This window comes from Zootermopsis nevadensis, unplaced genomic scaffold, assembly GCF_977971745.1.
Source record: "Zootermopsis nevadensis isolate Lab colony 2312 unplaced genomic scaffold, Znev_1.0 Znev_ptg000030l, whole genome shotgun sequence".
Taxonomy (NCBI): Eukaryota; Metazoa; Arthropoda; class Insecta; order Blattodea; family Termopsidae; genus Zootermopsis; species Zootermopsis nevadensis.
Genome location: NW_028259162.1, coordinates 9,196,402 through 9,218,959, shown reverse-complemented (window position 1 = coordinate 9,218,959; position 22,558 = coordinate 9,196,402). Strand labels below are relative to the sequence as shown.

Below are 22,558 nucleotides of genomic sequence, written 5' to 3'. Positions count from 1 at the left end.
GTAGTTTACAATGGGCCAACAGCCCGACTTTTTTATTTTGTCCTGTAATTTATGGTCGAGCAGAGTTCAGAAGACTTGAGGGAGAGGAATTGAATTTAATTACTTATGATGAGCAGATTTCTCTAACAGGTCCTAAAACATACGTAGGGTGTTCATTGAAATCTGTAGAGAGTCAAGCTCAAAAACGCAGTAGACCGTTTGTGTATTTAAATGTTATACATATAGTTGGACAAGGTCCAAAGAAAACTCCTCTGTAAGGAAGAAAGTTATGGTGGATCATCTGTTAGCTGAATGTAGTCGTCGCTGAGGTATGCCGAAACATGTTGCAACGATTTATTGCAGATGCGCGCGTTCATTAAATCACTACATTATGTCAAGACCCCAGCCTCGTTAGGAGGAGACATTTTGGATTATAGATTTATTAACATATCGGCAAGTGCAAAACGGTTCACGGTCTTCTTCTGTGAATTATTTTTCATAAAGAGCTTGGGCACATGAAGTATAAAGTTCTGGCGAGGAACACACACTTTAGCGGTACTGTAGTGTAAGTCGCCAGCAATATCGTGCATAGACACAGAAGTGTGAGATGTTAACGTCTGGTACAGAATCCTCCTTGATCAATGATAATGTGATTTAGGCATCCCCTCTTGTTCTGGAATTCGAAGGTCAATTACCCTCGTCGTCAGAAATGTCATCATTGTGCCCCGTCCTCAGTTCAATCGATTTCATATCTTCACTATCGGCTACTGTAAAATTCACTTTTAATATTATCCTCATCTGTGCCTATTCTCGTTCCTTGAACATTTCGAGTAAACGTCTTTGCATATGAAGATGTCTATCTTCTGGATTGTAGCGCCGTGTAGGGCGATCGCCCTGATGATGGAGGCTGCAAGTACGAGGGTCGCTCATTAAGTAATGCCCCACATTTTTTTCCTCAGAATATATTTATTCAAGATGGCTGAAATTTAGTGACAATATAAATCAATGTTTCCCTTACACATACTATTTTTCCACATAGTCCCCATCAACTTGTACGGCTTTACGCCATCGTGGAACAAGTGCGTGCATGCCTTGCCGGTACCAGCTCTTGTCCTGTGAACGTAGCCATGTCCTCACTGCTTGAATCACGCTCTCGTCATCTTCAAATCTTGTTCCGCGGATAGCATCTTTGAGTGGCCCAAAGAGATGAAAGTCGGAGGGTGGATGGGGCAGCACCGTCCAACCCAATTTGGTGATTTCTTCCCGGGTTCTCGGACTTGTGTGAGGGCGTGCATTGTCGTGCAGGAGCAAAATTTCTGCTGGATGCTTGTGAGGCCGAGCTCGTCGGAAACGCTTCTTGAGGGTTTCAGGGTCCCAATGTACGCGTCTCGCACCTCTTGGCATTACATCCACAAGAATGAACCCATCACTGTCCCAAAAGACAGTCATCATGACTTTTCCGGCGGAGGGAGTTGTCTTGAATTTCTTCTTTCTCGGTGATTGAGGGTGATGCCACTCCATTGACTGCCTTTTTGTCTCCGGCTCAAAGTGGTGTATCCAGGTTTCGTCACCTGTAATGATCCCTCAGCATCAAAACGCTTCCAACAATTCAGAAGAAATTGTTTTCCTTTGAATCCTGTGGTCTGCTGTGAGACTTCGTGGAACCCATCTTGCGCACACCTTCGAATATGCAAGAGCCCGGATAATTGCAATTACACTTCCATTGCTGACTGAAAGCTGTTGGGCCAATTGTCGAGTTGTGACGCGCCGATCCTCACGAATAATGGCATCCGCGCGGTTCAACATGTCTGGAGTGGTGGCTGTGGCAGGACGCCCAGAGCGCGGCAGATCATGGAGCTCGGTTTCTTCACTTCCTGAAGCTTTAACTCTCTTAGCCCAGCGACCAACGGTGCTCCTATCGACTGCACAGCTTCCATACACAGCACACAAACATTTATGAATGTTCACCACAGTTTCTTTTTCAGCAAAAAAGAATTCAATTACAGCTCGTTGCTTGTAACGAGAGTCGTTCACAGACGCCATTTTAACAGTTCACTACAGCTCCGCCATTGGTTGGAATCATTTGAAACTCCGTACACGAACGCGAGAAACATCAAATCTCAAGCATGTAAAAGTACACTTTTCTATCGTCATTATTGGCTGAGAAAAAAAATGTGGGGCATTATTTAATGAGCGACCCTCGTACCTCTGGAACGTAGATAAACATGTAGCAGGCTACACGGAGCTACAACCCAGAAGACAGCCATCTTCGTACTTGCCGCCGTGAGAACCTAAAATCCTACTTATTTTTTCGATACGAGATCTACGTATCAACTTTCTTGATTTAATCACACCGGCAGCATTAGGTGAAGAACGTGAATTGTGTTAATTATGTAGTTTTCTCTGTTCCTTATGGACCGTAAAGCAAGTGAGAAACGATATCATGAGAAATATCTGTGGCCACCGGTTTTCGTAATTTTATAGTTCCGTGGGGAGCTTTACCTTCAAATCCCCATCATTACCGTAGGTACAGGGATGACTCACACTAAACATGGAGATTTTCTCTATTGAAAGCGAAATAGACATCTTAAGTTGTTCCCGGAACTTCTTGTTTGGACACATAAGCCATTGTCATCGGGGGGGCTGTTGAATGCATGGTGAAGTTAATAAGACAGAGCACACAGAAGGCTTGTTCCTCTGCAGGAGACCAGACTGCAGGCCTCTTAGTAACTCCGGGGCGTCCAGTCTGTGTTCCTTACGAGGAACAGCGTTGTAGTAGTGAGTGAATCTACCTACAGATTTTAATTAATAAGAATTTTTCAAGGATTTACTGCGACAACTCTGTTTTCGGGATACCGCTTATGAACAATCGTCAGAGACTACAGAGATCATGCGTTTGAAAGTATATTGTGTATATTTAAAAATGAGTGTGGAAATTTTTTTGGAGTCTTTTGTCTAAAGACTTTCAAGTTCGTATAATTTTTTTAAAGAATTGTATAAAATGAGGACGCCTGCCACAATTTTTATCACCAGAATTAGTCAACGGATTTCGGTTAAATTTGGTTTGTGGTTAGGCCTCTACACTACAAATTATTCTATCAGCAATAGATTTGCATCTGTAATAATGGAGCGTCAAGACGAAGAAAGGGAGAAAACTTGGGTAAACTTCTACCAGACTGTATGACGCAATAACCTAGAAGATGGCGATCTTAATGGGACATTGGATCCTTCGTCTTTGAGTTATGACCCATTTTGTTTGTTGAAACGTGTAGCTTCCATATAATAGAAAAAAAGGAATAAATTATGTACACGGAAATGAGGTGTGATTGTGGATGAAGAAGGCCTCTGGGTATGCAGGGTATCTGCTATGTATTGAATGAACGGTGGCAGGCAGCCGACAAGGAGTGGTCCAGCAGCTTGATTTTTTGAATAGGGTCTCATCGTAAGAAACAGCATGTGGGTATGTTACTTTGTCCCTCAGAATTCATAAAATGTACTGACCTATAATTTTAGCTGCTTTTTGTACGGTTGTGAAACTTGGTCCTTCCCTATGAGGGAAGATACAGATTGAGGGTATTCGATCAACAGGGTGCTAAAAGAATATTTGGATCTAAGGACGATAAAATAACAAAAGACTGAAGAAAAATGCAAAATGATACTCTTCAAAATTTGTATCCTACTGTTTATTACATATTATAAGGATGGTGAAATCAGGACGAAGATACAGGTGGGTTACGGGGGAGATAGGAAATTATACAAAATTCTTCTTGGAAAGCCTGAAGAGAACATTGGGTTGGAGGCAATAGACACATTAAAATAGGTCTTGAGGAAACTGGATGGAAAGGAGTTGATTGGATTGATGTAGCACAGAAAAGGGACCGGTGGCTGAATCTTGTGCACACGTTTGTGAAGCTTTGGGTCCTCTAAGAGGCAGCGAATATCTTGAATTGCTGAGCGACTATTAGTTTCTCAAGAATTACTCTGCTTATTGTAGGTTCTTGTGCCATTTCACACAAAATGACCTCTGCCGTTGATGGAGCGTGGTTAAATGACAATGAATCGATGCTTTTTCCCCTCAGAAACGCCGACGATTTCTGTAAAATACTTTCAGTGAGGCAGATAGGAACAGAAATAATTCTATGGTAAACTGTGCTGAATAATCAATGACCTCGGAAACAGAGTAGGCCTAAGTAATATTTGAGGTTCTGACGGCGGTGAGTACGAAGATGGCTGCGTACAACCCAGAAGTAGGCTTACGCTTTTGGGTGCTGGCATCTACGCATTTCGTTACGATTTTCACCAGTGAGTTCTATGACTCACGGAAGGTATTCTCTGGCTATGCGGATCGCTGTGGGAGATGGATGCATTAAGAGCAATGCGCCAATCTTTGTCCGGAGCTATGGCTTCAAGCGATTCACCGTTTCTGCTTGAATAAAACTGAAAATTGCCAGTTACCGCCTTTGGCTGATCTTTACGTTCACACCTCGGCCGCACTCCATACCACGACTACTTAATTGGATTCCCACTAAGAGGACCGGGGTTCTTGACCCTTGTTAGACGGCGTTTTCCAAGGAGATTTCCTGAAATTAAGCGTCTCTGCAAATATTAGATTTACAAGAATAAAGGTATTGTTACTGTTTGGTATCATAATTTTGCTACCTGGGCGTATTTTGACGTTGGGAAAAGCACATTTAGGATTAAGGATTTTACTAACCCGGCAAATTAACGAATACTCTGTTAAGTGCTGTTATACCTTGTGTTTATGATGAGAGACTTAAGGACAGATTTATTAATTGTATTTCTGCTGTTGGGAAATTGTGCATCAGATATAATTCCAGATAGTCTAATTTTCTCATAGATGTTGATTTTTTGTTTACATCTACATTCTGTACTTAAGGAGAAGTTAATAGAGCACGAAAATAAACTCATCTATGACGAAAACTTTATGCTTCTGTCACGAATTGCAAGAACGTTATCATGGTCCTTGCCGCTTAATTGTCTTGGAAAATTAATAAACCCCGGGAGTTGTTATAAAAGAATCAATACGTATTTGTTATAATGTCATAGGGTAGACTAAATAGCCTAAAATAGTATAGCGTGGGAAAATGACACACCTGCTATGCTGACAGATGTATTCGGCGAGTAGTTTATATTTCACGCCGTTAGGTTGTTCGTGTTGGTACTTCAGTTCAGTGAAAAATGGCGTGTTGAGAAACCGCGTCTGTGAATCTTGTGCGCAGAAATGTGTTTTCTGGTGTTTCTCTTTGGATTTTAGAGTCCCAGTTTATCGTCATTATCAGTCTAGGATTTCAGATCAACTTGGAAGTAAGTCACAGTTAATATTACTTGCTTCGATCTATGTTTATTGTGTTTTTAGATGTGGCGTGGAAAGCAAGAACAGCCAACTTTGGGTTGAATGACATATCTGGTACAGAGGCACGGAAGTCGATATGTTTACTTGAAAATGCTGTATTTTCCGCTTTCAAACTTTATTATGAAAATTTAACTTTCGGTATATTTTGAACTTACAACAATTCAAATCATTACATATCTTTACGATTTAATGTAGTGCAAATAGTGACGTCGCCATGGTAACATCAGAAGATACACCTAATAATTAATTATTGTATTTCCACGAATACGTGTATAAGTTTAATGGGTTATTTAGGCATACGTACGTATTTATACGATGAAGGAATTATGAAAAAATAAACAAGACTCGCGTTTATAAATATTATTTCTATAATAAGAAATAAAAATAAATTATAAAAACAACGCAAGGAGGATGAGGTGGGCTGTGAATGTAGCACGCATGCAGAGATGATAAATGCTTACACAGTTTTGGTTGGAATGCGGTGGGGGGAGATAGACCATTTGGAAGACCTACACGTAAATGGGAGGATAATACTGAAATAGACCTTAGGGAAACAGATGGGTGGTGTGAAATGGATTTATTTCGCTCTTGTACGAACCTGTGGCGGACCTTTGTGAATACGGCAATGAACTTTCGGGTTCCAGTAAAGGGGAGGAATTTCTTGACTTTCTGAGCTTCTCAAAATGTATTCTTCTTCATGGAGTTGGTTAGTTAATGCAACCAACAAAGCAACCGTGATAAATCCCAATGTTAATCACAGTTGCAAGGATAATGACTGGTCAGCTAGAGGAATCAGTGGCGTATAATCTGGTCTTGCACTGATGGTCAGGTCTAGATAATTTATGCTGTGTATTAGACTTGAGTGTTGCTAAGTGCTTAAAAGTCATCTAACTTTTGACTATACCAAAAGAGAACGTCCTGTATGACAGCAGACTTGTGTCCATCTTGAGTGAAGACGATGTCTATTATATTGTATAATGATGGCTATGTAGTTCAAGTTCCTGGGCTTGATCCACTGGACATATGAAGTCAAATCGTGCAATCGATTCGAGCACTGTTCGATATTAAAAAACTTTCCCCTTTGATAATAATATTACTTTCACTTCTCTCACAATTGGTCTCTTCTTTTGTTTGGTTGTCACGGCGATAGCATTCCATTAGGAGACAGAATTAAAACATGAGATGCCACGTACCTGTCAGTCATTTGACATCGTGAAGCTCATTTTTATGCGTCCATAACACGAAGTGCGTGTAAAGAACGCACATAGGGCTGGCCGTATCTCTCTGTCCGTCCGTCTGTCCGAATATACGTAGGGGTGACCAAGCAGGGCTCGCCATGCCGGGTTGGCAACCATGGTAAGCGTAGCACAATGGACGCAAAACAACTCGAACTTCTTCATCAAGAGAAGTTATTTTGACAAACAAACTCACGCACGAACTGAATATTCTTAAATTGCACGGGGAACAGTTTTGAACTGCGCAGTCCGACTTGTGTCAACAACTGAGCGTGTATGGCCGTCTTAACACTTACTTTGTCTCATTTTGGTTGAAATTTCAACGTAATATATTCAGTTCTGTTCTCTTATTCCTTAGCCGATATGAAAGCTTTGTTGCCATAGCTCCTATGACAACGAAGGATTTTTACTTTTTTATGTGCTGTGGCGTAGCAGATACTCAGGGGCTGCTCTTTCTGTTGTTTGCCCAAAGGCTTGCACATATTTTCTATTGTTCTCAGTTCTGCAGTAGTGGATCTTTCTAATCATGACTTTCTAGGGCAATGACACGGTTTCTAACGTTCTCTAATGTTTGTGGTCGTTACTAGGTATAACAGAGGTAACAGTGATATAGGTGTATAAAGTTTATTATTGCTTAGTTATGTCAAAATTGTGTTTTAACGCTTTGAAGTCTAAGCACGTCTAAGTAATGTTTAAGAATCAGTCCACACCGCAATGAAAACGCAACGCGTAACCATTAAAAAGATCAATTGGTTTATGCTGTTTAACGAACTTCTTTTACACTGAGAATCATTCCAAACTCATAAATACAAATCAAAGAAGTTTTAGTTGTTGAAGCAGGTGTAAGTAGTAATGACAATCGGAGAGATTCCGGTATACATGTAACACAAAGAGCCGGTTTTGAAACTAGAGGTAAACTTTTTATACTTATATTTTTGGTATTTTGAAATACGTAATTTAACGTTGAAGGAAACTTGCAGGTCAACACGTGTTCATTTGTTGGGGAATTATATGGATCACTGTTTGTCGTTTTATTTTATTTGTTAACCCGAGTTGCCTTGGAAACAACCTCGATCGATATTAATGTCAACGACATACTAAAATAAAAAGTCCCCTCGTAACATGAGCACATTTACGGCACCTATAAAATCATTTTTATTAACGTTGACGATGAAAACTCAATACATTGTTTGTATTTATTGTGTTGTATGCAGCAGGTTTCGTATTAAGCTTATCTTTTGATTAAAGGAAGACATTTCAGTTAATGCTCTGTTGTTAAATAGTAGTGCTGTGCAAAAAATGCGCTTAGCAGACAAATTAATTCCTAGTGTTGTTTCCCATTGTCAGTACGTACAGTGTTCCACAAATGCTATTACTGTTTGTATATGCATTCATGAGAATTAAATTGTGGGAATGTTAAAGTCACTTGGCTCGTAATAGGATCTGCTGTTAGAGTTTGACGACGATGAAGTGGACGGTCTGGATTCCATTTTGAGTTAAGGCGCTGGAAATTCGTCCAGAATAAAACCGTGGTGTAACTAACACAAAAAGCTTTTCCTTTCCCGGATTTCAAGGCGGCCGGAGTTTGAAAATAACATCCAAAGGCAACGATTTCCGTAGCTTTGTCACACAATTAATATTTTAACGATATGACGTTGATCAAGTCACACGTACCAACTTCATTGCTAGCATTGTTTCTTGCGGTTTTCAGACATTATTATTGTTGTTGAGGAATTTGTTATTACTATCACACGGGTCTCGCAGAGTATATATTTATGAATCAGGATATAAACTTTAGCCAGGGTGACATTTTGTTCCTATGGCCGGTTACAAATTTCTGGAAAATACTTTTGAAGTTAGAGCTGTTATATGCGACTTCAAGTTCTGAAATAAGTTATTATTATTGATCGTTATTTTTATCGAAGGGTGCTTACACTGTTTTGTCTCCTTGCGATATAAACTGTATTCACTGTAAGGTTTACGTAACTTCACGTTAATCTTTGCTGCTGAGTTTTCAGTCCTGCCATGTGTGTAAGTGTGTTTTAGAATGAATATTGCAGTTCATGACTGCTTATCGCACATGGTTATCGAATCGTCCTTTTCTGAGGATAATAATAATTATCAGGAACCATTAGTTCACCAATCTAAAACTGTAAACAAGCAGTCTGACTATACGCCACTTTGCTTACGTAATACGAAACACATAAGATCACTGAATTCACTTGTACACAATCCAGTATTACGTATATGCAAGTAGTAATCGTGTTTCATTTTTTGGTTAGGATATATTTTTTGTTTGTTTTGGGCGTGGTGTGCGCCGGCCCCAGTTCTCCACCTCGCATCTTCGACGTTATGATTCATTGGAATTTCAAGGAATATTAAGCAATAAACTACTTTTTTCAGGGATTGCTGTCTTAATTCCTGTATTTTAAATTTTAGGCTAGGGGATGAGTTTATTGACCGCCGGTCTGCGATTTGCTTATTGTTGTTTCAGATTCGCTGGACCCAGTTTTCGTTAGGCAATCTCATTTATGTAGAACTGAGGCAACTTTTAAGAGTACGTAATGTGGCGCTGTAAATTTACTGTAAAACAAGGAAACAAAGTCTTGCATTCCCCTCTATAATTAGCAATGAAATACATACTGGAGAGCTTATCGTTCTAATAGCAGTGTAACTACCTTGTGTGACCTTTATGTAGGTTGCCTTGTCATTAGGCGTTGGAATGCTCAGAGTAAACAAACAAAGTATTTCCTTACGATCTATGTTATTCTACACAGGCGTCACGTTTCACTGTCACAAGATGTCTTTGATTGAAATTAAGCAGCTCTAAGTAGTTTGTCATGACCTACCTCTATTGTTCTGCTTTGTGTAGTGCAGTAAGATAATTTAGGCTAAAAGCGGGACGCGGTTTTTTGGGCTTGGGATGACTCGCCAATAGCTACCGTATAGTAGTGATGTTACGGCTTCGTTAAAATACCTTTCATATCATTTTACATTACGCGTTGCTTTTAATTGGGGACTGAATAATTTTAGACTTTCCGAATATTTTTAGTAAACCTTAAGTTAATGTTTGTAGCCGTCTGCCCTCTGTTAAAATCGAGTTTTCGAAATCTTGTTTTTCGAGGATTTCTTAATCATGAGTGTCATCTGTTCCATTTCAAGAAATTTCAGCAGTGTCACGCGTTAATACTTCCGACATTGAATTATAGCCGGTGATAAAAATGGTATATTTCTATTAATTTCTCCTACATGTATTTGTATTGATGTCTTCTGCCTTATGACATGTGTAGTTTTGTTGGTGTTAACCGCCGTTTCAGAGGAATGTACAGCCGACGCCTTCAGGGTTTTAATTAGAAGAACGCAAGGCTTCATAACCGAGAATGTGGGAGTCGGATTTGTCACCTCCGTGAAAACCCGAACTTTTATATCTGCTGTGTGTTGACTGATAAAGAGAAACTATTCTGATCGTAAAATTTCGTATGTGTGTCCCTGAGTGTGGATAGTATCCAACGCCTTTGTACTTCTGTAGCCGCTGAGTGGGTCAGTTGATTCTCTTCATACTAGAATCTTGAAGCGCTTTTAATATGACAGGAAGTCTGTATGACCTTGGCAACTAAGATTAAGGATTCTTTTCCTGATGTCTGGCGATGGTATTTAATGTTTTTTTTTTGTTTTTTTGTTTTAGAGTTCTGTCATAGTTTTTAAGTCTGAAAAACCTTACCTTAAAATCATAATGTTCCGAAGGATGGATATTCCTTCGTCTTCAGGTAAAATGGGGAAACCCATTATGTTGGATGCGGTAAACCGAGCTATTTCCGATCCACAGGTCACGACGAAGAAAGATCTGTTCTTCGAAACAGTTATTTTTTAGGGTTTTAAGATTTTTTTAAACTTTTTACAAGAACAGAAGGTGGATAAGTGTAAAACAAAGACTATAGTAGATTTAAGGATACTGTGTATAAAGCCTGGAACAGGAATATCCAAAACGGAACGTTGTTGATATTATCTCCACCAACGCTGCGTCCGTAATGGCCGTGTGGCATGCGAATTCATTCAAGGGCTCAAACATAGTCACCTTGTATGTAAAGGGGAAAGGAATGTGTACACTGGATCTTTGTCTCCACATCCATAGATTTTTATGGTTTCGTAGGCCTATGTCATTATCAAGAGATTAAATCAAAAAGTGGCTGTTTTCCCACAGAAGCCTCTGCTAATACAAATAAAAGCTTTTCCGCAGACTCCTAAGGACGAAATTAATACGCCTGCACTAATACTGAATATTTCGTGTTACTATAAGAGCTACTTTTATGTCTGATGCAGAACAGCGGCTACCCTTGATGTGTCATGCCATTAAACAACTCGTTCATCCCATCACAAGTTACTGCCGCCTCGTGTGTAATTAATGTCCGATCTGATCCATCAACAAAGGAGTTGCCAAAAGAAGAAACTATCATGAGAGTGTAACCAATTATTATCAATTAAAACGACGAATAGTAATTAAATAAAGACAAAGAGACAATTACTTCTGCAATGGAATGGTCACACACTTCATTGTGTTCAGATATGCGCACGTGAGCCGCGGTCCTACACTGCGTTGCGTTTGTGCAGAAGATATGCTAAGCCAGTTCCTTTTAATAAGAATGTCTCTTGAAAGGTTTCTGAAGGAACACATCACTACATAAGCCAGTGTATTTAATTGCCGTATTTCCTCATTCTGCACATTCTTCGTTCACGTACTTCATTTCGCAGGCTGCTGCATGGAATCTCTCTCCTTCACTTCCATGTCCTATCTGAGGTACAAGGCACCTCGGATCATACGTATTTATTTCCATCCTCAAGGTTGAGGAACATTTTGGCAACCGAAATTACCACAGCTGTTTCAAAAATTTCAGATTGATGTGCAGCCTTGACGAAACTAAAGGTAGTTCACAGCATTACCTCCTGGAAGGAAAAAGCGCCTTTATCTTTGTTGATCACATGCACAATGGAACCAATGAACCAATTTTAGTAAAATTCGGTATGGTGCTTATATCATAGGTTACACCCATGTAATGTTTATTAAACCCAAAATGGCAATATCACAAATATGGGAACTAGATTGAATTGTTAGAAATGGTCAGTGAAGCCCATCGGTGGAGATTTGAACGAAAACATACAGAACTCAGACCAGTAACTTTGCCGCGCTTGTAAGAAGGCAAGTCTTTCGTATGACCGGAGTTCTTGCTTGATTTCCGGACCGTCTCTCTCCTTATTTATGCAGCGTATTTGTATGCCCGTCTGCCTATTAGATAAGCATGACTTGCAGTGAAGACTTGCTTCTTGACGTTTTAAGCCTACGCTTCTTGAATGAGAGAGCTTTGTGAAAAAGAGCATAACCTGCTTTCGACTGTTTGTTTTCCGCTTTTGACAGGTTACCTTCTGTTTCATCACACTGTTCAAATAGGTCTCTCAATCCTTCACAATTCACCATTGAATACAAGTAAAGCTATTCGATGTATCCCATTGTTTCAAATGATGCTAAATGAGGATTGTAGTTGATAGAGCTTAGTTAAGTAACCTGTGAACCAACTTATTTTATAAGCTGATCTGTGCTCTGTAGACCTCTATGGTAACTTGCTGTTTCTGACGTTCTGGGTTCAAAGGTCTGTGGAGTAAGGATGCTTTTGTTCCATGCCTACAGAAGGATGGTCTAAACCAGTGGTATTCGACGTTTTTCGTTCGCGTACCCCCAGATATAATTTCTCTTCAACTTTGTACCCCCAAAGTTGTTGGTGTATAATTCAAGTTATACATAGTATATAATCTACATCTAAAATAAATTAAATAAATTACATTACTGATTATTCGGTGTTTATCATAAAATAATATATTTTTTAAAATTTCACGTACCCCCTAAGATGTCTTGGCGTACCCCAGGTTGAATACCATTGATCTAAACAACAGGTGTTAGAATATACTTGTAGATCTGTCGTGAAAGTAGAGACTGGCGTTGCTGCTTCGTGTTTTCAAAGGTTGTGGCTCAAACTCCGCTCGGGTTATCTAAACTGTAGTTCATTATGGTTTTCCTCAGTATCCCGTGGGGAATGGCGCAAGACGTCATTCATCCACACTCTAGAGTCGAAGTTCTACTAAATCTGTGCACCTAATACAGCGTCGAAATCAGGAAATCAAGTTTCGTATAAAAAAGCTTTTTCTTCGTTTAAGATATCCTGTTAATACGTCCGCCCACTCGAAAACCTAGACGATAATGGAACTCTGATCAAGTGGGACTCCTGTTCGTTGTTTTGTAATGCCTCATGAAATAACTGGGACAATAGCAGTAATGGCTAATGGAAGAATCGGCTCTCGGAACAACAAACACACTATTTGCTAATGCCAGGTCATAACAGGTCATCGAGAAGTGCTTGGAGAAGGATAGTATTCTCTGTGTGCATGTGACTTTTCTCTACCATCATTTTTCCGTTCCCTGATGATGGAGGCAGCAAGGACTTCTGAACCGCGGGGAAACTTATACCAGAGTACACAGCGCAACAACCCAGAAGACGGAAATCTTCATACTCACCGCTGTGAAAACCTCAAATCTTCCACGTTTATGCCGGACAGTTCAGTGGATGTTATTGCTAAAAGATCGATTCCTATCGAATATTTTAACAAATTCTGATCGTGTCTCATGAAAGTTGCAAACAGCACTGTGGTGACGTAACACGCATAAAAGTGCAGAATAAAGTCACGCGAGGTTAACGGTACACACGCCCCCCCCCAACTTTAGAGTCTGTGCTGTTAGGAACCGTCCGATTTATCTCAGGGTCGTAACATGTGGTTTCCTGCTTCACTGCTACATGCCTTCTGCAGATTGTCCCCAGATCGCAAAACTTTTACACGGCCTTAATGGCAAGTCCTCGGAGTCTGTAGAAAGTTTAAACGAGTACGTTAAAAACAAATTTATAAAGTGTTTCATACAAATTTAATTACTGCCACAACTGACGCATTTCTGAATGTGACGTGTCTGTCCCTAGTACCCAGTAGCTAAAACGGTACGACATTATAGGAGTTCACACACTCAACATTACACAGAATATCGTTTTATGGATATAACGAGTCTGGGACCACCTAATAAGCAAAAGACAGCTGGAGCGTCAAACTCGACTAACCTCCATCTAATATTGAGGAAAATTTAGTTTTACTTGTTTATGATTGTGAATGTAGGTAGGCTAAGGCACAATCTTGTACAAATTAATGTGAACAAATTGTGTAAGGTTCTTTAATTTTTGGATCACAAATAGTTTCCTATGTTTTTATATAATCCAGTATTCTAAACCTGTCCCTGCCAACTGCCCAAAGATATTCTATGGGGTAATGTCTGGAGAATTTCCTGGCCACTCCAAACAAGTTATTTCAGTGGCATGTAAAAATTTCTACACTTTCCTTGATGTGTGGCGTGAAGTGAGGTATCGCTAGACTCGGCAGTTCCGGATGCACCAACCTGTTTTAAGTTCTGGAACCATCCTTGTTGCTAAAATTGAGGTTGCCGACCCCTGCTTTAGTGTGTTCAGAATTTCCGGCTGGTTCAACAACGCTGTTTGCATGGTAAAGGCGGCCTCTCCCCATGCGCTTAACACACCTAGATTGTAGGTCGCATGGCTGTGGCTCTTATGAAGTGGATTTATTTGCATCAAGTCTTCCTAACGAGCGCTCTCGTACACTGCAGACAGACGGGTGTGTAGGCGGAATTATTTTCCTGTAGGAGGCGGTGGCCGGATCAGTCAGCCGTCCCGCGTGCTGTCTGACGCGCCGCCACGTGACCATGTTTGGTGGAAGCGCAGAGCATGAGGTCCGGGTTTGAGTCCCGGTGAGGGTAAGATCCGAAAGGAAAACAAGTGATTTTAATGAAACTTAGTAGGAACGTGATGCCATTGGTAGGAAGCTATGTGGGTGGTTTATGTAACATTGTAAAACACGGCTTGAAGGGTCTTAACTGTATGTATCTTTTGTTGTATTAACTGAAAAATGTTTGATTTGGTGACTGAGAAATCACTGTAACTGTGTAGTTACATGAACTTAGATTGCCGATCAGATTATGAAAGTGTCTCCGAATTTTGACTGAAACAGTTTTGTGTTTGTTGACAAGTATGAGCATTATCAGAGAACGCGCTTTGCTGCCGTCGCCATTTTACGTCATGTTGGAACCAGGATGATACAATTTTATAAAATATGCACGTGTGCCGGACAAAACACATAGACGTGCTGCGGGTTGAGAACCTCCGGTGCAGAGCGTGTAATGTGTGACACAAAACAATGTGGACAGGGTTTGAAAACACTGAAGTGGCGAGATTCACTTGCGCCTTTCGTGTTCAGCTATTCGAGTGGCAGTTGTGTCAGATTTAATTTCGCCGTAACCTACACACGGATTTTATTTGTCTCAAAATCGGTGTTTTCTTGCCATTTCCGACTGGGAAATTATCCTGATATTTTTCTTCTTTTCATGCTTTCCTTGCCGCTCCATTTACGATTAATTGCACCTTTCAGCTCCAACCATTTCCACCCCTAAATTCCCTCCACCTGGTTTTCAAATGCTGGACCCTGAGGGCTGACGAAGTAAAAGAGACGGTCTCATTGTGTGGTTACCACAGTGTGTTCCATATGACCTCCATGCGGTTCGGTGGAGCATAAACAAGAGGGGAGGCGGGTCTTACTTCAGATATTTTCCCCCTTGAATTTGTCTCCATGCCTGTAAATGACAAATACATTGAAGATTTCTGTCTTCTGGGTTGTTGCGCTGTGTAGTCTGGTAGAAGTTTACCGTTTCAGAGGTCCTTGCTGCCTTCATCATCACGGCGATGATGGTCTGTAGGTGGTGGCAGTCAGAAGTCCCGCCATCTTCGGGTTAAATAATGTTTCCATCCTGCTTAGTTAAGTATAGGTAAAATGCTGTAAGTTTGGACACGACCTTCAGTTTCGAACTTGTCCCTCTATTCTCCACCGGATACATCAGTCCAAAGGAAAGAAAAATTATGAATTCAGATTGAAAACCTCTTAACTCTCAATATATTTTAATGTCCCATAACGAGGCCTTGATCGCCAACAGAAAACTTGAAGGAACCGGATATTTTACCCCCAGAATTGGTCCTTGGTCCATAACTAATGAGAAGTAGAAGAAGAAAAGTAAATCACAAGGAACTAGCTGGATTAGTTCACACGAACTTCTGATCTGACCTGGTAGGTCCCATTTTCAAGGACACTTTTCTAAGGATGTCTATGTTTTCCTTATCAAGTGAGCAGATGCAGGTAGAAATAAACTGGTGGTACTTATATTTCGTATTTTCACAGCGCTAGAACAGGAAATCTGTTAAAGTTTGTTTGGGTCTGTTTTTATTGTTCGAATCAATTACAAGTCTCGAGCCAGTAGCAAGGTGTGACGAGTCTTGTGGAATACCCGGTAGCGGCAGCTGCGTTGTGTTGCAGCCACTCCTACCTGCATCTGTTGGTCTGGGTTTGGCATTTGTGTAAATCACGTTAAGCGCTTCCCATAACGTAGTAAAAAATTGACTTTTTCTCATCAGTCTCCTCGTAAGTGTCAAATTTGTATTAGATTTTATGCTGGGAATTCGAAAAAAAAATATTTCGAACTAAATCGCGCTACTTATGGACCCTTTAAATAATTACAAATTATAATTACTTGAACACATTGTGAATTTTTCAAATTGCTTACAGCAGATCTGAATATCATTTTAGTGCATAGACGGAACGCACAATTGAAAGATTATATTCGTCCGTATGCATACTTCACATCCCAAATCACTACGGATTTAGACGAAATTTGGTGTGCGATGTCTGTACTAAATTTTGCCGAGCGAATTTGTTATCCTTTCTGATCCACTGGAACACTGACATTACTTGAATATCAAATGGAACTTTACTGGTTAAATTAACTTTATTAGAAACTGCACATTCTACACGTTTTAAAAATATGCCTCGTAAAGATCTGTAATTTTCATATTTAACATTCCCCAGTCTGCAATAGGAACGTATATTCCGGAAGGTTAACATTGTTATAGGTGATATTTGAGGTTCTCACGACGTTGAATATGCCGATGTTGGTCGTCTGGGTTGTAACGTCACGTGGACATATAAGTAGATACCTACGTTTCAGAGAACGATAATTTTCTCCAGGACTGAAAATGGAGACAGCTCAGGAGACCGTCATAGAAATCTCACACACATTTTTCAGACGATGTGCTGTGCCATGGATGCGTTGAAAATTGTGTAGACATAATATAATTAAGATAATGACCGAGAAATAAGGTATCGAGGTTGACTGATCCTCTCTTAGCTTTCTCCTGACGGGGAAGTAGGCATGTACTTCTAGATCTTCTGATAATTGCTACATACTGTGTGACATCTGGAAAATGATATTAATGTTGGTGGAAAGCAATTAATTGATTGTTCTTGTTTCAGCCGTGACGGTCCGGTACTTGACCAAGCGATATATTGGAGAGTACAGTTCCAACAGCGGTGAGTTCTCCTATTTCAGTAGCGGCTCGTTAACTTTTCTCTTGAATCTTTACTATGAAACGACGAGGAGAGTTGCACACATTCTTTGCTACAGTACCAGTTTATTTAGTAGTTCAGTAAGAATTTGTGTGTGCATCTGGAAAATATAGGAAGGAAACATGTATCTTAAGCTGAAGCCTGGAATTAGAAAAAAATTGGGCGGTTATGATTTTCCTCAGTCATGTGATAGCGCCTGGAACAGTCGCCCCCTTTTTTAATTGGCGTTTGACACCCCTGGTCTACACCAAGCAGTGTGTAAAAGCAGGTGGAAATTAAGAGAGCTTTGTAAACACAGAAAATTAATTTAGGTGGCCTAATAGTGACTCAGCAGCAAAATTCTGTAGTAAATAATGGGCAACGAACACTGTTATTATGTGGGGGGGGGGGAGCTTGCGGAATAAATTTGTATAATGTTACTTTATGGTTTTAATTTTTCGTGTAATTATTGCCAAAGTACAAAAAACAAAATTTAATGAAGACATTTAAATTGTTTTATTGGTCATTTTCAAGACATTATAGTGAATAATGTTTTCTTTAAATGTAATCTTTGAGAATAATGTAGTTTTTAGGATTTGTAAATGTTAAAAAAAAGTGTCATTAAGTAGTATTGTGTAAGTGTGTGGGCTTATCGTCTAAATGTATGACAGTAAGGCTGGTGAGGAAACGTGATCTGTAGAGGAATGCATTTATAATGGTCTTGGTGGTTAAAAAGCTGTTGGGTAAATATACTAGTAATTTAACGGAATCGCAGTTTCCATGTGATTGTTCAGTAGTCTACGTTTGTTGTAATATAGTTACTGATGGACTGATCGATTTCAACTAACCGCCGCTGGTCGCATTCCAGGACGGATTTAGGTAGTAACATGCACACAGCAGACAGCTCATTCGAGTGGAACTTTATTAATAGACGTTGTACCGACTTTTACTTTGGCCGTTCATTTAACGAAGTTTGATTTTATTTATTAATAACGTTGGAAGTCTTGCGGTAGTTAGTAAGTTGCTTGTAACTACTATTTTCTCTTGTTCGTGCTTCTTTTGTTTTTCTGGCTTTGGATATAAAAATTCATCGTCTTGTTTAGTTTCACGATTCTCTGGATTCGCGCTCACTTTGTTTGGCGTTGGAACGCGGAACTGAAGAGTACGCTCTTGCCTGCTTAAGGGTGCTCCATACATTCAGTGTTTCTAGAATGCCAGGGAAAAGCCTTGATTAACTTCAGTGTCCGTTTGCTTTCGTAAACATTTAAAGCACAGAGGTCACTATATCTGTTCCGCCTGATTCAACATTCAGTATTCTGCATTTTGAGTACAGGAGGTATTTATGGGTTTCGTATTATTATCAGAATAAATGGCAATTATTTCCCTCAAACAACTGATATTTGCAATGGAGACAGCATTGTATTTTATTTGTGATAGGAAGTGAATTATTAAACATTATTTAGTTAACATCATGCTTCAAAGGGTCAGATCGATTTTCATTGAATTTAATACTCGCGTCACTAACAACATTGAATTTAATAAATTTAGTTTCAGTACACTTTGGATATTCACTGAACCGAAATTTGTTAAAGCGGAAGTTGTGGAGATTTGTGTTCAATGTTTCTTTTATAATTAAATGTTTTTGCGTAAACCCTGACCAGTAAAACTTTCCCAGCATGCAGTTTATTAGTTTTCGGGGGTGATGTAATTAAAAAGTCGATCCAGCTAATGACATTTGTTGAATTCTGTCATGATACTAGTATGACAGGCACAAGAATGCATGTTATCTAAATAGGCAGATGAATATACAACGCACAGGTCAATTCAAGGTCGCACTTAACTTTTCTTAAACGTTCTAACACTGAATCCGCGCATAAATATGTGGAAGAATTTTGGTGTTATATTGTGCAAAATGCATATGGAGTAACACATACCTGTACATTCAGCGCAGGTTGAAGACATTTTTTCAGAATAACCTTCATTTATCTATAAATACAATAGGGATGAAAGAACTGTATAAGCTTAGCATCAGGCTTTATCGTGTCATCGGTAGGAATGTAATAGAACTACGTCACTTTTACATTTTTGTACACCGATGTAACATTTAATTCTTAACATAGAAACATTTATTTCCACTTATGTGTAATGCGTTTGTTTGCTGTTAGTCACATAAATGGAAATGATGAGATGCCTTCCTTGTGGTTTACATGGTTGGGAACCGCCTTAACATCTACTCCATTAATTGCAGATTCTTTTCGTATAGAGCAGCTATTCCTGTAAAACACTGCTGTCAACTAAAGTCATGCCAACATCACTTGTCTTGATGTTTAGTGGGCGTCTGATGGCGCTACAGTTATCTCGCGGCTATACCACGTTCTGCTGTGAAATTACGAATGCTCGTCATGTAGGCTACTTGTCAATTTTGTTGCTAGGAGTCCCACTGTTACCATCCTCTTTGCTAGTTAAGAACTGATTTTTGACGTACATAAAATAACCTCTTCAAACAGAAGTGGAATGAAAGTTGTTTCTTATTTGCCTATAGTTTTAATCTGAACAATTTAAAATAAAATGTAAAATAACATCTGATATATTCTTACAACAGAACAGAGAATCGTGCACAACTTTCATCTCAGGCATAATTTATATATTCGACAGCAGATAAATACAGCTAGCTGCAAAAGTAGGCCTTTATCTAAGAAACTAGGCGATTTAGAAACTGCATAAAACCAACAGGTCACAGGTCCTGACAGGTATTTTTTGTGGTTTCCACAGTATTTCTAGGTATATATTGAACCTTAAATTAGGCCACAACTGTTTTCTTACATTACTCAACCAATCATCTGAACGACTGGCAATGCCGAAAAATAAACCACAGCCTGTTATTTGTCCAAGTTTATAAATTTAACTCATTATGAGCAGATTTTACTAGTCTACATGTTTTGTTTCCAAAATTACTCATCTTATTTCGACAAATTTTATATCAGCGGTATACAGTCAAATCTGGGCTAATTTTATTTTGGAACTTATCAATTCAGTAAGAACCCTGCTAACTTTACCTCACTTGAAGTGTAAATCAAACAACTTCTCATTTACGTTTCGTCGTAAGAGGCTGATTACTTAAAATGCAGAACCCATCAACATCTAAACATGCTAAACATTTATTCCCGTTGTGAAATTTTGTAGCGTTTTTAACTAAATAGGGAAATGTTATTTTTGCCTAGCTGTATTGATTATTCTTATTAGTTCGTTATAGTTTTACATTAGTCTTTACCTCCCAGAAATTACAATGTTTTCTTTCTTGACCGACTCGAAGTTTCGTAGAAAATCTCTTTTTTCCCGCACATATAAGAGACAGATTTCTTCCAACGACATAAATGTCAATGATTTGAGTTTCATCGATAGGTTTATGCGTTCGTGCGTCTGTCTAAACTCATATGTGCCTTGTGTTAGACTTGAGGTCCTTACGGCGGTGGGGATGATGATGGTAGGGTGGTCGGTGGATGCCAGAATTTCGTAGAAACATACTCCAGCATTGAAGATGGCAACAATATGTTTCTCCGAAACGCTGACATCTGCTGACCAGCCTACATGGCGCCAAAACCCTGAAGAACAATGTCGTAATATGTGCCTTCTCTAACAGCGATAAAAATATGAAAACTAAAACAAATAATAAGGGCTTGTAACAGTTTATTTATGAGTGCTATGAAAGTTACACCGGGACATGTTTTTGAGACTATCATAAGCATGGATATTAATTATGTCAAAGTTAAGAGTAACCACAAGTTTAGCTGAGCTTTTACATTGTATTTTACGTACGCTACGTGTGAACGTGACTCCCCTTTTTTGTTATTGACATCGATATCTCTTGTCGTTCACGGAGAACACACAGATGTTAAATAGCTCGTCCCAGAAAAAGGCGGTATGCGAGCCGCGTGTTGAATAACATTGCCGTTTCATAGAACCGAGATCTTATTTAGATAGAAAATTTATGTATAAATAACGAGTTGAGGGGGCGATGACGTGGTGGTGAGCCACTGCATTGTGACTCGGGCCTTTGAAAGTCTTTTTGTTGTAGGCGTAGCCTTATACATGTTTATTTTTTTGTGATATTCCTAATGTACAGGTAGATTTGTTTACATGTTGATAATAGTATCCCTCACAGTTACAAAGTAGAATGTTAAGCAGTCAAGAAAGAGGTGTTGGGATGTGGGCTAGAGTTGTCCAGTTCGGAATACGGTCCAGTGACAAGAATGCCTACGTTTGAACACGTTGATCGAGGCGGACGTGTTTTTTGACCAGATGAGCGGCTGGTAGCTTATCAAAGACTCCGCGCCAGAAGCACTACTACTGCTGTTACTGAATCTTACCACAATCCGTCTTTTAGAGAAACGAAGAGCCAGCTACAAAGACAGCAAGCACTTCGTTGGAATAGAGAAATATTAAGCGACAGTAAAATAAATCACAAGCCAGACCAGACATAAGTGTAGCAAACATAACACCAGTCTGATAATTTCTGTAGTCTACCAAAGGACATTTACTTACTTACAGCAAAGGTTTCAAGAAACGGAACAAAATAAGTAGCCTTACCAGAAGAAATATGTCAGGTCACAGTTTCACTAATCTCATCCCAGCTTGTTGTGCAACAGGAAACTCAGGTCTCAGGTGTTGTCCAACGATGATCCATTGTCGTGGTGCCTATTTGATAGGTGAAACATGACAAGTCGACGCATGGGCGGACCCGTAAGGTGTTTTCCTCTGACGTGAAGAACGCCATGTGATTAATGATCTATTCCCCAAGTTGGCAGGTCGAAATTCTTATATACACCCGAAACACGTATTCCAACCCAGACTTTCCTGATGATATCTGGAGAAATATTCGTGATAATATGTACGTATCAGATGACTGCAGTTCAGGACATTTACTGCCACAGAATTTCGTGAGTAAACTATGGTGTTACGTGTGCTCCGAATGACTAGTTCTAAAGAGAGAAAGCTGGAATGAAATGGATGAACGTTTAATACAAAACAAAGGGGGGTAGCAATGTTAGTGAAACGTACAGGACTTTGATGAAAAAGGACACAATACGTGAAATATGAAGTCGTTGAAGTAAACAACGATAAATACAAAAATACCGAATGTTTGTATGAGGCATAAGTTAATTTAACAAGTGATTAAGCCAACTGCCTTGGGAAATACTGGGAGAAAAACTGCCGATTTTCAGCACCATTTTGCCCACACAAATAGGTAGTGGTACCGATGATAGATTAGGATTTATCCGTCCATCGTCCCTGGCGAGAAGCCGTCGTCTGATGTATGATATATTTGTACGTGCTGTTTCGAAATGTTTTTATCCTCTGTGAACTGTTTTTATCACGACCATATTTAAACGTAACAAGACAAGATACACGGACGGAATTCTTGCGCCAATTAAACTGCATGCAC

At 39.5% G+C, this 22,558-nt stretch overlaps 1 protein-coding gene across 2 annotated transcripts in view; it reads left to right on the top strand.

The window, feature by feature from the left end:
* The window catches only part of LOC110838055 (ras-related and estrogen-regulated growth inhibitor), a 138,751-nt gene that overhangs the window by 22,761 nt on the left and 93,432 nt on the right, over window positions 1–22,558 (top strand). Inside the window, exon 3 of one of the 2 annotated variants that reach the window (XM_022080846.2) lies at window positions 17,044–17,100. The exons of the other annotated variant lie outside the window; for it this stretch is intronic. Coding sequence (XP_021936538.1) covers window positions 17,044–17,100 — 57 coding nt within the window. The remainder of the gene's footprint in view (window positions 1–17,043; window positions 17,101–22,558) is intronic. 2 annotated transcript variants of the gene reach the window in all.